Source organism: Cnephaeus nilssonii, assembly GCF_951640355.1.
Source record: "Cnephaeus nilssonii genome assembly, chromosome: 6".
NCBI lineage: Eukaryota > Metazoa > Chordata > Mammalia > Chiroptera > Vespertilionidae > Cnephaeus > Cnephaeus nilssonii.
Window position 1 is genome coordinate 6648808 of NC_137077.1, and position 13010 is coordinate 6661817.

General features: G+C 57.9%; 1 protein-coding gene across 4 annotated transcripts in view; it reads right to left on the bottom strand.

Moving 5' to 3' along the window:
- TRIOBP (TRIO and F-actin binding protein) overlaps nt 1–13010 on the bottom strand; it is a 58875-nt gene that overhangs the window by 15917 nt on the left and 29948 nt on the right. For 3 of the 4 annotated variants that reach the window (XM_079773695.1, XM_079773696.1, XM_079773697.1), the window contains 2 exons: nt 11488–11625; nt 2445–2501 (listed from right to left, as the gene is read on the bottom strand). In XM_079773695.1, the coding sequence (XP_079629821.1) occupies nt 2445–2501; nt 11488–11625 (195 nt within the window). The remainder of the gene's footprint in view (nt 1–2444; nt 2502–11487; nt 11626–13010) is intronic. The other variant, XM_079773698.1, reaches the window with a different exon arrangement.

Below are 13010 nucleotides of genomic sequence, written 5' to 3' on the forward strand. Positions count from 1 at the left end.
CATTCTGCTCAAGTAGGGCCTAGCACCCTCATCCACCCTGCTGAGGGGTAGGGGCAGGGGACAGGGCAGTCAGAAAATCCACATTTGATGCCTGGCCCTCCTTTTCCTCTCTGAGCTGCAGGGGCAGCATCTATAAAATGGGTTGACTTCTCGTCCGAGCCACACCCTCCCTTTCCTTCTGGGAGCCCTTCTCTGCTTTGTGAACACTTCCATACCCATCTCGATCCTTTCTACCAAGATCGCTGAGGCGCCTACAAGCAAATCCCCCAGGGCAGACCAGGGAGGGGTTGTGACCTGTGTAAGGTCATCTGCCTAGCAAGCTGGAGACCAGAACTTCCCCAGTTATTTTGCATATGCCCCCCTGGATCTCCTGTCGCCAGGGACAGGACTCCCAGAGAGCAGGACTGGACGGTGGCCCAGGGGGAGGCATCTGGTCGTATTCTGTTTCTTGATCTGGGTGCTGGTTACATGTGTGTTCACCTTGTGAGATGCATTATCTGAACATTTAGGATTTGGGCACCTTTCTGCAGCGCCTTTCTCTTTGCTCCAGCTGGGGTTAGGTTAGCAGAACACATCAGAAAGGAAAGGGGTACAGCCTGATATTAAAGGTGCCAAGCTTGGCCCTCCTCTGGCTTCTGGCCATTTGCTGGAATGCTAGATCAGGTCCACCCACTGCCAGGGTCAGTGCAGTCCCCAGCATCTCCTTGGATTCCCACACATCACCAAGCCCTATCCACACTGTTTGCTATTTCAAGTACTTAGGGTTTTTTTTTTCCCCTTAAGAAGATGGTGCATTTTCAAGGATGTGCCAGAATGACATTTTCTACTTCTTTCCACACTGCCTCTCCTTAGCATTCAAGAGACAACTATTTTATCCCTTCCTAGCTGAGTGTCTTTAGTTAAGTATCTTTATCTCTCTGGGCTTCAGTCTCCAGATCTGTAAAGCAGGGCTAATAAGAAATCCCTAAGCCTTCTTGTAAGGTTAGAAGTTCCTAACCCTCCCTTGTATGTCTCCCCGGGCATCTGGCCCAGGGTGGGCAGCACATTGCTGGGGATTGCTCTAAAAGGCTGGCCCTCTTAGAACTACCTGCTCCTACTGAGTGGCCTGAATTGCAGCTCAAGACCTCGACTGTCCCTTTGTAAAGTGGGGCAAGGGTTCTGTGCCAAATGATGTCCTTGGCCCAGTCTGTGACTGTCTAAGATGGGGACTAGATGGAGCTCTGTGGGCCGCCGGTGCCCCGAGTTCCTGGCCTGTGTCTGCCCAAGGTCCTGCTAGGCCTGGAAGAGATCGAAGCCCTTGTGGGCCTGTCTCCTGTCTGTGCACCAAGGGGCTGTGCTGGCTGAACTCCCAGGGCCCTTCCAGCTCGGACATTCCAAAACTTCGTGAAAGAGAATGAGTAATGGCCAGTGCTGGGTGGAGCCCATAATCTCTGCCCTCCAGAGACCCTGGGTGGGAGGCCAGGACGGGTCACTGGCAAGGTGCCAGGCCTTGTGTGAGGCTGGAGCGCAGCCATCAGAGGACTGGCGAGCAGGCAGCGGGTACGGAAGGTTGTGGGTTAGAGGGGATAAAGCATGTGGGTAGGAAACACAATGCAATTCCCTTTGGCTCCCAGCCCTCCCGGCATGCGGGCTGCACACACACCAAAGCCACGAGCGCATGCAGGGCAGGGGCGGGGAGACGTTCCCTCCCAAGGTGGGTGGGCAGAAAGCCAGATCCAGCTCCAGCATGGCAGCCGAAAGGGCAGAACCCATAAGAGGCCACTGTCCCTTCTGGGTCTAAGGACAGACACATTAGAGAAAGGGAAGGGTTGTTACTGAGGCCCTAGCAGATACTGGGGGCTATGTGAAACCCTTTACCTGCTTGACATCTGTGCCTGTTACCCACCCTGGAAGGAATCGTCATCATCCACTATGCCCCTAGCACAGATGTGGCCACTGAGGCCAGGGAAAGCTGTGATGTGACCAATGGGGCCCCAGGTTGGTGAGACTTCAGATGTGCTCTGAGCATCATCCGCAGGGTGGGGAGGAGGGGCTGTCACACGACTTGAGTTCTTACAAATCTGTGCTTCTCAGGCCCAATGATCTCTGAGAGCCCTTCCACCCCAGACCCTCCGATACCCAGGAGGTCATCAAGAGGTGGGAGGACCAAGAGGTTCTTGGTGAGAGGAGGGGATGGGGTACAGAGCCTGAGGGGCTAGGAGGCCTCCCTCCATGGTGACTCTTACACACTGCAGACTGCTCCAGGCGGCCTCCGCCCTCCCACCCCCATGGTCCAAGGCTGAACGAGAAACACCCTGCCCTCAGAGTTCCCACTTCTGGCCCCCACCCTGGACCCCCTCCACCTGGAAGCCATGGTCTCTAGAAGGCTGGACAGGCGAGGGAAGCAGCTCAGCCTCCTGGGCTGCCCCCAGCCACCCCCCTCCTCTCCACTCCAGCCCTCCTACCTCTCCAGGCTCGTCCAAGATTGACATCCATCCCTTCTTGAAGTTGAGCAGATCGGGCTATGGGGAGATGAGGAAGCAGATGAGTCAGGCCCAGTGGAGAATCCAATGGGGCTGGGGAGGAGGGGGTGCTGTACCTCTAGGCCTTGAATCCTGTGAGACTAAGGGCCTGAGAAGCCAGGAGAGAGGGCTGAGGGCCCAGGTAACACCCCAAATCGAGGCAGACTCCCCAGCCACTAATGCAGTCTTGGCCCCTTTCCATAACATCCAGTAACCTCTGATTGCCAAGAGGGTGGGCCAGGCGACTGGGACATCCACCAAAGATGTTCAGCTTCTCTCCCACTACCTACTTCCTCACCCAAGAGTGGGCGAGGGGGGGCCAAGAGAACGCTGCCTGTAGAGATCCTGTAGAGAACAAGCCAGACCAGCAGGGCGAGTGAGCTGTCCAGTTCCTCTCTCTGACAAGGCCCAGGTGGCCCACCAGGAAAAGGCCTTATTGCTGCCACCTGCCCCCAACCCACTGACCTCCCGTGGTCCAACCAGCCCTGCCCTGCCCTCGTCTCCTGGAGATCCTGAAAGATGGAACCAAGCACAGGGTGGGATCAGAGATCCTCTGGTTCCCTCTAGATCTCTGGATGGGCCGGTCCTGGCAAGCCCTACCTGCCGGGTGCTGCTCAGGGGGACACGGCCCCGGGGCCTGTGGGCTCCCAGCTGCAGCATGCTCCACAGGGGCCTGTGAGCTATGAGCCCCCACCGAGGCCTAGACAATGAAGCTGCTCATTCTCGCATTTTCTCTGGTCAGGTCCATCTGGTGGGTGCCCAATTCCAGACCCTCCTGCCTGTTGGGGAGACCTCTCTTGTCTAAGTCTAAGTCCCGGTCCCTCTGCAGTCTCAGCTCCTGCCCACTGGGAGAGCAGGGCGGGCCAGGCTGGCGGGCAGGGAAGAGGCGTCCACCTGTTGCCATGGCTCTGAGCCCACCTATCAGCGCCTGCATCGAACCTCACCAGGCCAAGGTGTCTGGTTGCGTGAAGGGAGCGGGTGGCATGGCTCAGTGGGGTGGGCGGCGAGGATGGCAGCTGGAAACCTGGAAACCAGAGCCACCTGACCTGGCCACCTCCCCTGACCTGCCTTCCTCCTAGGGAGCCCCCTTCTCCTCTTCCTCAGCTGGAAGAAGTGGCCTGAGAGGAGGTTGGGGCAGCAGCCTGGACATTCCAAGACACCCACAGCCATGGCCGTGGGACCAGGGCCCCGTCTCAGCAGGCTGGCAGCCCCACCCCTGCGCGCAGCCCCTCCCTGCATACCTGTCAGAGGGAAGGGACACAGGCTCTGCTCAGACCTGAGAAACTCTGGGTGGTGTTCATCCTATCTGCTCTCCATTTCTCCCACCCTCTTCCCCAAATGTAAGGCGTCCCAAACCGAGACCGAATGAAGACTGGTAGCCCCGCTCAAGACCACCGGGTCGCTTGGGTTCACCTGCATTCCGTCTGGACCTCCCGTGGCCCCAGGACTAGGCGTGCTGTGGCCAGAACCCGGGAAAACCTGCTGAATAAATATACAGCCTCCTCTGCCCCATCTAAATTTCTGTGCTCTGGAGCCAGGCCCCACCCCCACGCCCTGGCCCTGAGGAGTCAGGCTTCCTGGGATGGCCCACAGGAGATCAGCCTCGACTTCCAGAAGCTGAGGAAGGGCTCCTAGCAGCAATGACAGGCTGGGACCCCAAGGGCTGCCTGGGAAGTGGGGTCACAGTGACCTTCCTAAGTCGCATACCCTCTCTGAGTCCAGTTGCCCAATGTGGTAAATGATGGGGGGAGTCCTGACCTCCCTCAAGTTTTATGAAGACTGAACGTGCCCCCCATGGAAAAGCCCAGTGACCCTCTGGAAGCCGGTACTAACACGTCGCACGCCACCTCAGGCATGGGCTGGCACAGTGACCACGGGGAGAGGAGGCCACCAATGGGAGATCTTAAACTGCTGGCAGGGGAGGTCCTATGGTCAGTTGGGAACTCCCACCCCCCGACCCAGGGTCAAAAGGTCTGATAACCTAAATCTCTCACTGCATCTTCACACGTGGCTCTTCAGCCCCGGCCACCTCTCCTCCACCTCTCCTCCACCGGCAGGAAGCTCACTCTCTCCTTCCCCCTTAAGGAGCACCAGCAGTGCTCCCTGCCCAGCCACCCTCCTCCCTTTGGCCACAGGTCTGCACTCTTCCCGCCCTCCGGGACCGTCAGGACCTTCGACACGGCCTCCTCCCTCTGGATGCACTCTGGCAGAGGGACTCACTCAAAAAGGCCCAGTGTTACAAGTCTGCTCAGAGCCGCCAGGGATGGCTTCAAAACAAAGTCCAGTACACCTGAAGCTAATATAATAATGTATGCCAACTGTAATTGAAAAATAAAAATGATTTAAAAATGGAAAAAAATAAATAATAAAAACAAAACCCAGCTGCCTTAGGATGGCACAAGAGCGTCAGCCCCACCCTTCCCCCTGCGTCGGGGGCCCCGTGTTAATGTCTCCACACATCCTCACTGATCCCCCACACACGAGGACTTCAGGTCCTCCACAGGCCTGTGTCCTCTGCTTGAACACCAAAGCAAACCCCTCCTCATGCCTTAAGACACAGCTTAGCCTCCTCCTCCAAGGCCGTCTCAGCACACGCCACACACACCCCCTGCGGCCCTCCCACAGCCTCTGTTGCCCATGATTATCTTGAAGACATTTACTTGTCCCTCAGACTCAACTCACAGGCAGGGACATGCGCATTCACACCCCCAGGACCCAGGGAATGTTTGTGGAATCTTCCTTTTTCTTTTTTTTAACTATCATGCCCTGTTCTGGACCAGGAAGTCAGCTGCGAATGAAAGATGTGGCCCCGGTCTTGGTGGAGGTCAGGAGACAGACAATAAACAAGGGAACAGGTATATAATTTGATGCCAGGCAGTGGCTGGGGAATGAGGCTCCAGGGCAAGGCTGCGCACGGCTAAGGCAGAAGGAGGCGGAGCAAATCCTGACTCCAGGCCCGGCGTCCAGCCTCTAAGCATTTACCCATTCGCTGCGCCTTTGCCACTTGGTCCATACAGGTCCCTGGGGTCAGGGAGATGGGCCCCGCCGAGAGGGAAAGGACGGTACAGAAAGGACACCCGCCTGGAGCAGGCTCAGGTCCGCAGGCAGCTGGGATGACACCAGTCAACACCGTCAGTGGTGACCCCCCCCCTCCTCCCTAGGGGCCTCAAAACCGTTCATGGCTCCTCAGGAGCCCTGACCAAAAGCCTACGCTACGTTTCCCGGCCTCTGGGCCCCTCTTCTTCCGGACCCCTTTCCCACGTTCCCGCCATTCCCCAAATGTGACCACCAGCCTTTGTCCAGTGTTCCCTCCCCCGTCCATCTCCACCTGACCGAGTCCTACAATCACAGGAAGGCTTCTCCCACCGCAGGGCAGGCCGGCCCTCCTCCCGCGGCCCACATGCTGCTCCCAGCAGCCTGGCCCTGCTGAGCATGTGCTTCTCCAGGAGGCAACTGTGTACATTTCTTATCTCGCCAGAGAGAAAGCCAGGATAGCCCTCCATTCCAATTCCGCCTCAGCCAGGGCCCCCTGGGTCATCTCTTACACCTCAAGGTCCTCACCTGTCAGACGGGCCGTTGCCATCAACCTTAGAGGATCAATTCTGGTAACGTGAAAGCAGCCAGTTCCGGGCCTGGCAGGCAACCAGTGGGCAAAGTGACTACCCTCCCCTGGCCTGGGGGGGACGGGCAGGACACTGACTCAGCTCCTCCCCCACATCCCTCTTTGCTCTCTGACAGGACAGGGGAGGCTGCTGACGACAGACAGGAAGGGCCAGCAGGGAGGTGGCAGGATGTGTGGAGGCTGAGGAAGTCCAGGCAGTGGCCAGGTCATCACACTCACAGGGGGGTGGGGGGGCAGGGGCCCCTCTCCCCAACCACCACCACCCCGCTCCCCAGCAGCCCAGCCCACTTCACTGGCGGTGGAAAGGGGACAGGCACATGCACATACACACCCTGCCTCACACCCCGCTCCTCACCAGCTGTCAGAGCCTCCCTAAGACACTAATCAGAAACCAAAAGCAGCTCTGCCCTTCCCTTCCAGAACGAACGCCACGGGGCAGGCTGACCTGGAAAGGGGCTGCTCCTTCCCTTACGCTCAGGGTAACCTCGGGCCACTCACCAAGGCCTCTCCCCCAAGCCTCAGTCTATCGGACTGTGAAATGGGGATAATGGTGCACTCAGCTGCGAGGCCTACTATTAAGGCACAGGTATTGATGGAACTAGGGTAGGGCTCACCCCAAGAGAAAGACAAATCCCAGCCATCGCGTCCTCCGCCCCACTCGCGGCGCTGCTCCACCCAAGGCCCCGCCGCGAAGGAGCAAGCCCGGGGGAACGTGGTCTTGGCCGCTTCAATCCTAGGATGGGCTCCGGCAGGGTGGGACCCCTTCTCACCCACCCAAGCTCCGCCGGCCCCCACGGGTGGGCAGTCTTCCCAGGCCCGGGCCAACGAGACCCATCCGAGCCCGGGGGACCCTCTCTCCAGCCCCGGGCGAGACCCCAGCCCTGGCCCGGAGCCCGGGGAGCCCCTGCGGATCTCACGGTTTGGGGGAATCTGGTCAGGTCTTCGCTAAGGGAGTGGGACGGCGGTGGTCAAGGACCACCCCGAATCGGTCGGTGACTGGTCCCGCAAGAGTGAGGAGGCGGGTGCCCGTGACGGGACGTTCCCAGCCCCTCGGGTTCGCCCGGGCTCCAGGCCTGGAAAGGTGAGGCGGAGGCTGGGGAAGGTGAGGCCGGCCGGCCGGCCCTGCGCTGGGGTCGCCCGGTCTCCGGCGGAGACTCCTCCGGCCACCGGGCGTGTGGAGGGGGCTTGCCCGGGAGGACGGCTGGCTCGGGCAGTCGCTCACTCGCCTGGGCGCGGAGGGGCGCCTGGGGGGCACTCACCGTCATGGCGGCGCCCGGGGGCGGCGGGGGCAGGAGGCAGGACGGTGTACAGGGCTCTCAGGCCGGGCTCCGCGGCGCGGGAATCCCGCTGCCGCCGCCCCTCTCGGCCGCCCAGAGCCGCTCCTCCGGCCCTTCCCTTCGCCCGCGCGGCTCCGGCCCCTTCCATCCGCCCATAAAACTTTTTTTTTTTTTTTCAAACTTCCTGGGAGGACCCGGGCGCGCCAATGGGCGGCGGGGAAGCCGGGACAAACAGCGGCTGGGGCCGCAGGCCAACCAATGGGAGCGTGGGACGGGCCGGGGGCGGGGCCTGCGCGACGGGACGGGCGCGCGGGGGCGGGGCGGCCGCGGACGGATGGGGGCGGGGAGATGGGAGGGCGGGCCGCGCTCGGCCGCGGGTGCGCGGGGCGGAAGGAGCCGTCCAGCCAGCAGGTGACTTCGCCGACTACCGCGCGGCGGTGCGGGGTGTGGCCCCACGTCGCCTCGGCTGCCGCGAGCCGCCCCAGCCGCGAGCCGCCCGACCCCCGGGTTTGCTGGGCACGTGGGCAAAGCACCCAATACTAACAATTCAGCGTCCCACTCCCGGAGCCCCGCTTCTCACCAATGAAATCGACTTTCATCCTCACTACAGGCTTGACAGGACGGTGCCCTTGTCCCCATTTTACTGATGAGAAAATAGAGGCGCAGAGAGGATAGCCGACTTGCTCAAGGCCACACAGTAAGAAGAGGTGGCATTCCTAGCATGTGCCCCCTAGATGCCCTCCTCTGTAAATGGGTCTTTCTGACTTAAGAACCTGGTTTGGGGTTCTTGGGTGTGGGTGTGCACCCGTGGCTCACGTTCCCAGAGCACTTGGCAGTTTTTAGGAGCCCTTTTGCCCGCAGGAGTTCATCTGAGCCCTGAAGTAGAGGAGGGACCTTTGGTGGAATTTGTTGCTAAATGCATGTAGTAGCTTGTGTGGCATTGTGATTCAAACACTGTGTTACCTAAGCAAGGTACTTAACCTCTCTGTGCCTCAACTTCACCCTCTGGTAAATGGGATAATGCTGTTGTCTCATGAGGTTGCTATAAGGCTTGTTAAGTAAAGTACCCAGAACACCCCATTTATCCCTAGTTAGCTATCCTTCGGTAGAAGGGCAGGGGGTTTGGAATAATTGCCATTTCAATTATTCTGCCATCTTAGTTTGGGGATCAAAAATTATTACTATCAGCCGAAACCGGTTTGGCTCAGTGGATAGAGCGTCGGCCTGCAGACTCAAGGGTCCCGGGTTCGATTCCGGTCAGGGGCATGTGCCTTGGTTGCGGGCACATCCCCAGTGGGGGGTGTGCAGGAGGCAGCTGATCGATGTTTCTAACTCTCTGTCCCTCTCTCTTCCTCTCTGTAAAAAATCAATAAAATATATTTTAAAAAAAATTATTACTATCATAATTACTGTCCCCATTTCACAGATAAAGAAATGGAGGCTCAGGGAGCTGAAGTTCTTTCTCAGTATTTCCCACTGGGATTCTCTCCTCCACACTAGAAATGAGGTCACGGATAAGCCCATCTTCCGCTAGACACTGGCCTTTTGGCATCCCCATGCCGTTTCCCTACCCTACCCCTGTACCTGACTCAGGCATTCCATCCTTGGGAGAGTGAGTGGACAAAAAGAAGACCTCACCGACCACCAGTGCCTTGCCCTGTGGCCTGGGCACCTCACAGCCTCCTTACAGGTTTCCTGGCCTCTGGGACTCCACTTCTAGTTCCCTCAATCCAGTGATCAGATCACTCCCCTGCTCAAGGTTCTGCAACACTTCCCCGGTGCTAATAGATCAACTCTACATTCTTGTTCCAAGCAGTCTGCATCCATCCTAAAGCCTGCCCCTGCCTGCTGTCCTCCGTCATCATACACACACGTTTTACAATGCTGGACTACTGAGAATTCCCAGAATGAGCAGGTCCTTTGTACCTTGGTGGGACTGCACACGTTGTTCTCTGCTGCGTCTGAAACACTTCCTTTCCTGTTCTCTGTACCCTCACTCCCTGCACACATCCACTCCCCCTCTCTCCCGCCTCTCCCTCCAACTGTTTGTTTGCCTGGAAAACTCCTCCTCACTCTTCAAGTCTTGGTCCAGAGGAAACCCAAGTGCCCCAGCACAGTTACAATCTCCTTGTCTGATGCTCGCTGCGTCACCTTCCCACCCAGTGCTCCCTACATCTGTACACTCCCCCATAACGTGATAACCACAGTGTTCTAACCACATACATGTCAGTGTTCTCACCAGACCATGAGCTCCTTGTGGGCAGGGATGAAGTGTGTTTTTGTCTCTGTCTCAGAGCTCCAGCCCACAACAGGTCCTTAGCAAACATGGGTTAAATGAATGAATGCACAAATGGAGAAATGACTACCTTACCACAACCTGCCCTAGCAGGAGAGAGAGCACAGGCTCAGGGACCCAGGAGAGAGTTATTACACAGGGCCACCCAACTTTGGGGTGATTCCGTCTTAAACTAGTACTCTGTCAAGGATAGCAATGGGAGGCTCAGAAAAGGGAGACAATGGCCCAAAGCCACACAAGTTAGCGCAGAAACAGAATTCAAGCCCAGGCTTCCTGGTTCTTAAGCTTGGACTAATGTCACTATCTAGCTCAAGAGAAGTTTGCAGCTACTCTAAGTAACTGTCTGGGCGGCTCCACTGGCAGTTCTATCCCTCAGCTCCTGATTCTCCTCGTTCCCCGATGCAAGAACCACTGCAAACTCACCAAGCCTCAGCTGCCACACCTGTCTAATGGGGACTCTTGAGCCTGCAGAAGGCAGGGAGATCCAGATGCACAGTTGGGGGGGGGGGCGGGGAGCATGAGGACAACCAGAGTAGGGTTTAAATCTCCACTCTGCCCCAAGTGGGATCTACAGCAGTGATTTTTTGTCTTCTCTGAGCCTCATTTTCTTGTCTGTAACATGGACAATATAAACCGTACCTGGTATGCCTGGTGGTAAGGCATGCCAGGCATTGAACACAGCTGAGCACATAGTAGGTGCACAATAAATGCTAGTGATCAGCAGCAGCAGCATTATCCCAGAGTCCTTTCCCCATTTCTCTTCACTCGGGACTTCACCTGCCAGACCCACTTCCCGCTGATAATGTAGTCTCATAAGGTAATTCCTGTCCATGGCTTGAAAGTACCACCCTTTGCCCAGGTAACATGGTCTCAATACCCTCTTACTAATTCCCAAAAGGCAGCAGAGAGGAAATTATGAAGTGGATGGGGAAGTTGGCATTTGGCCAGCCTGCCCCCATCACACCTCTGTGCATCCTGATCTCCCGGGCCCTCCCTGCAGCCCTGAGTGTCTCCATAGAGTCCCTGCCCCCCTTGACAGATGTGGCAACCAAGGCTCAGTGAGTTCAGCTGCAGCCATTCTCTCATCTCGGAATGAGGAAAGTCACGGAGAAGCTGGCTCCTCTAAACCCCAGCTTTTTGACCTCAGGCAAGTCAACTCACCTCCCTGGGACTTAGTCCCTTCCTTTGTAAAATGGGTGTATGTCTTTAACGTGCCCAGCCCAGTGCTGGGCCCAGTGCCAGCAAGAGGGTGACAGTCAGCCTGTCACTGAGAGAAGAGGCCGCGTGAGCCAGCCCCTTTCTCTCTGGCTGTGAAGGGGCCGGAGGGAGCAAGTCACAGCTGCCTCCCCTCCTGCCCTTGAGGAAACCCCGAACCAGAGGCCTGAGTGTTTACAGCCCTCGCTGGGCAGGGGATGGGTTACGTAATGCCAGATGTTTGTGAAACTGGCTCAGGCCCAGGACTGAGACACACTTAGCAATCCCAGAGCCCCTCACAGGGCCCTCTTCCCCCCTTCCCCTCCCCCTCCCCCCAACCTGGCTCGCTGGCCAGTTGCTGACTGGGAGCTTTCAGCTCTGAAGCTCATTCAGTCACCCCTCACCCTGGAGTGGGCACCCCACTCACTCGCAGAGGCCATGAGGGCTCAGGACTCTGCTTTCCCCTCCTTTCTCATGTGGGCCCCCAAATCCTGCCCTCTCAGCCTCCACTCTCTCCTCTTTGACTAACACCAACCTCCTCCCTCTCCTCCCCTGCTCCCCACCCTCACCCCTCCCACCCCACTGGAGCCAGCCTACCCTTTGCCACCTGAGGACCCCCAGGGAGAGCAGGAACGGATTGAACAGCGTGGGCCGGTCCCCGGGCATCCGCCATGAGGTCACCAGTCGGCCCTTGAGTGGGCTCCCAGACTTGCCCTCCGCTGGCCTCTTGTCTGCCTGTCAAACAGGGTCCAGTGTTGGCCCCCAGGTCCCTTTGGTGGGATGGGAAAGTCCCTGACTACAGCCTCCCCTGCCCCTCCTGCCGGGCCCACCTAAAGGCCCAGGGTTCCCCTGTTCTCCTCTCACAGAGCTGTGAGAACAGAGCTCGGTACCTGTTTCATGCTACATGGTGTCTGCTTGACAGGGCTCCTAACCCCATGTCGCACCCCATGTGGCCGGCAGGAGGGGTTTTCTGCCTCAGGTTCCAGTGTTAAATAATCCAGAGATTTAACATATAATTACATATTTCTAACTTCTCCTAAAATATCTACAGATGTGGGAACTCTGGACCCTCTTCCCCCTGGCACAGCCACCTGGGGCCAAGGGGTCACACAAGGCCCCTCTAGCCCCAAGTCCTCCACCTGCCTACTCTCCTCACCTTGGTGAAAGGAATGGATCACAGACTCCCACAGCCACCTGTCCTCCCATCCTGGTAGGACCCCCAAGTGAGCCCCCTTTGGAGGAACAGGCCCAGCGAAGCAAAAGCATTTGCCCCAAGTCACAGAGCAGGTGGAAGGAAGACAGAGCCCAGGTGTCCCAACCCTCCGGATCAGAGATTCACTGGAGGCAGAACATGAAGCATGAAAGCAGAGGTGCAGGAGGGCTTTGGGGAAGGACTGCCCCCCTGCCACCACGTCCCATCACAGTGCTGGCCCCTAGACCGTGCGCTCCATGCTGGCCCCCTGAGTCACTCCGCCCACACCCAGGCATGCAGATGGTGCTCACTAAGTGAAGGTGAATGAATGAGTGAATGAATGAATGAGGCTGCTATCAATTCTGTGTAGCCCTGGCTGCCTGGGGGTGATTGAGAGGCTTTCCGTGTTGCTGGGATGGGCCCGTTTTGTGGAGACTAGAGGGACCCCTGTATTACTATTTCCTCTTTGTTCACGAAACCCTGGCCCCAGGAAGTATGAAGAAATAACCCAAAAAGAGGAAGTGCAAAGTTGCCGGAGCCCCTGTGAGAGCTAGAAGTGCCTTTAGTGACCCCACCCATTTCACAAACTCCTACAGCCACCTGTCGGGAAGACTGGCCCACCAAACACATGGGACACTGTGCAAGGCCATGCAGGGAATCAGGGCAGGACCAGGAAGCGGCTTGCGGGGCGCAGAGAGAGAGCTGGGTGGGGGTTCCAAGCCCCGGTTCTACTTTGAGTTCAGCCACCAACTGTATGACCTGGGACAACACCCCTGCCCCTTGTTTTCTCCTCTGCACAGTGAGGGGCTGGGCAGAATCCCCCCAGCTCTGACAAGCAGCAGGGCCAGAGTCAGGGCTCCAGGCTGCCAGACAGACACCCCAATCAGGCGGCATGTGGGACAGAGAGCAGCAGGATAAGGAAAGCACA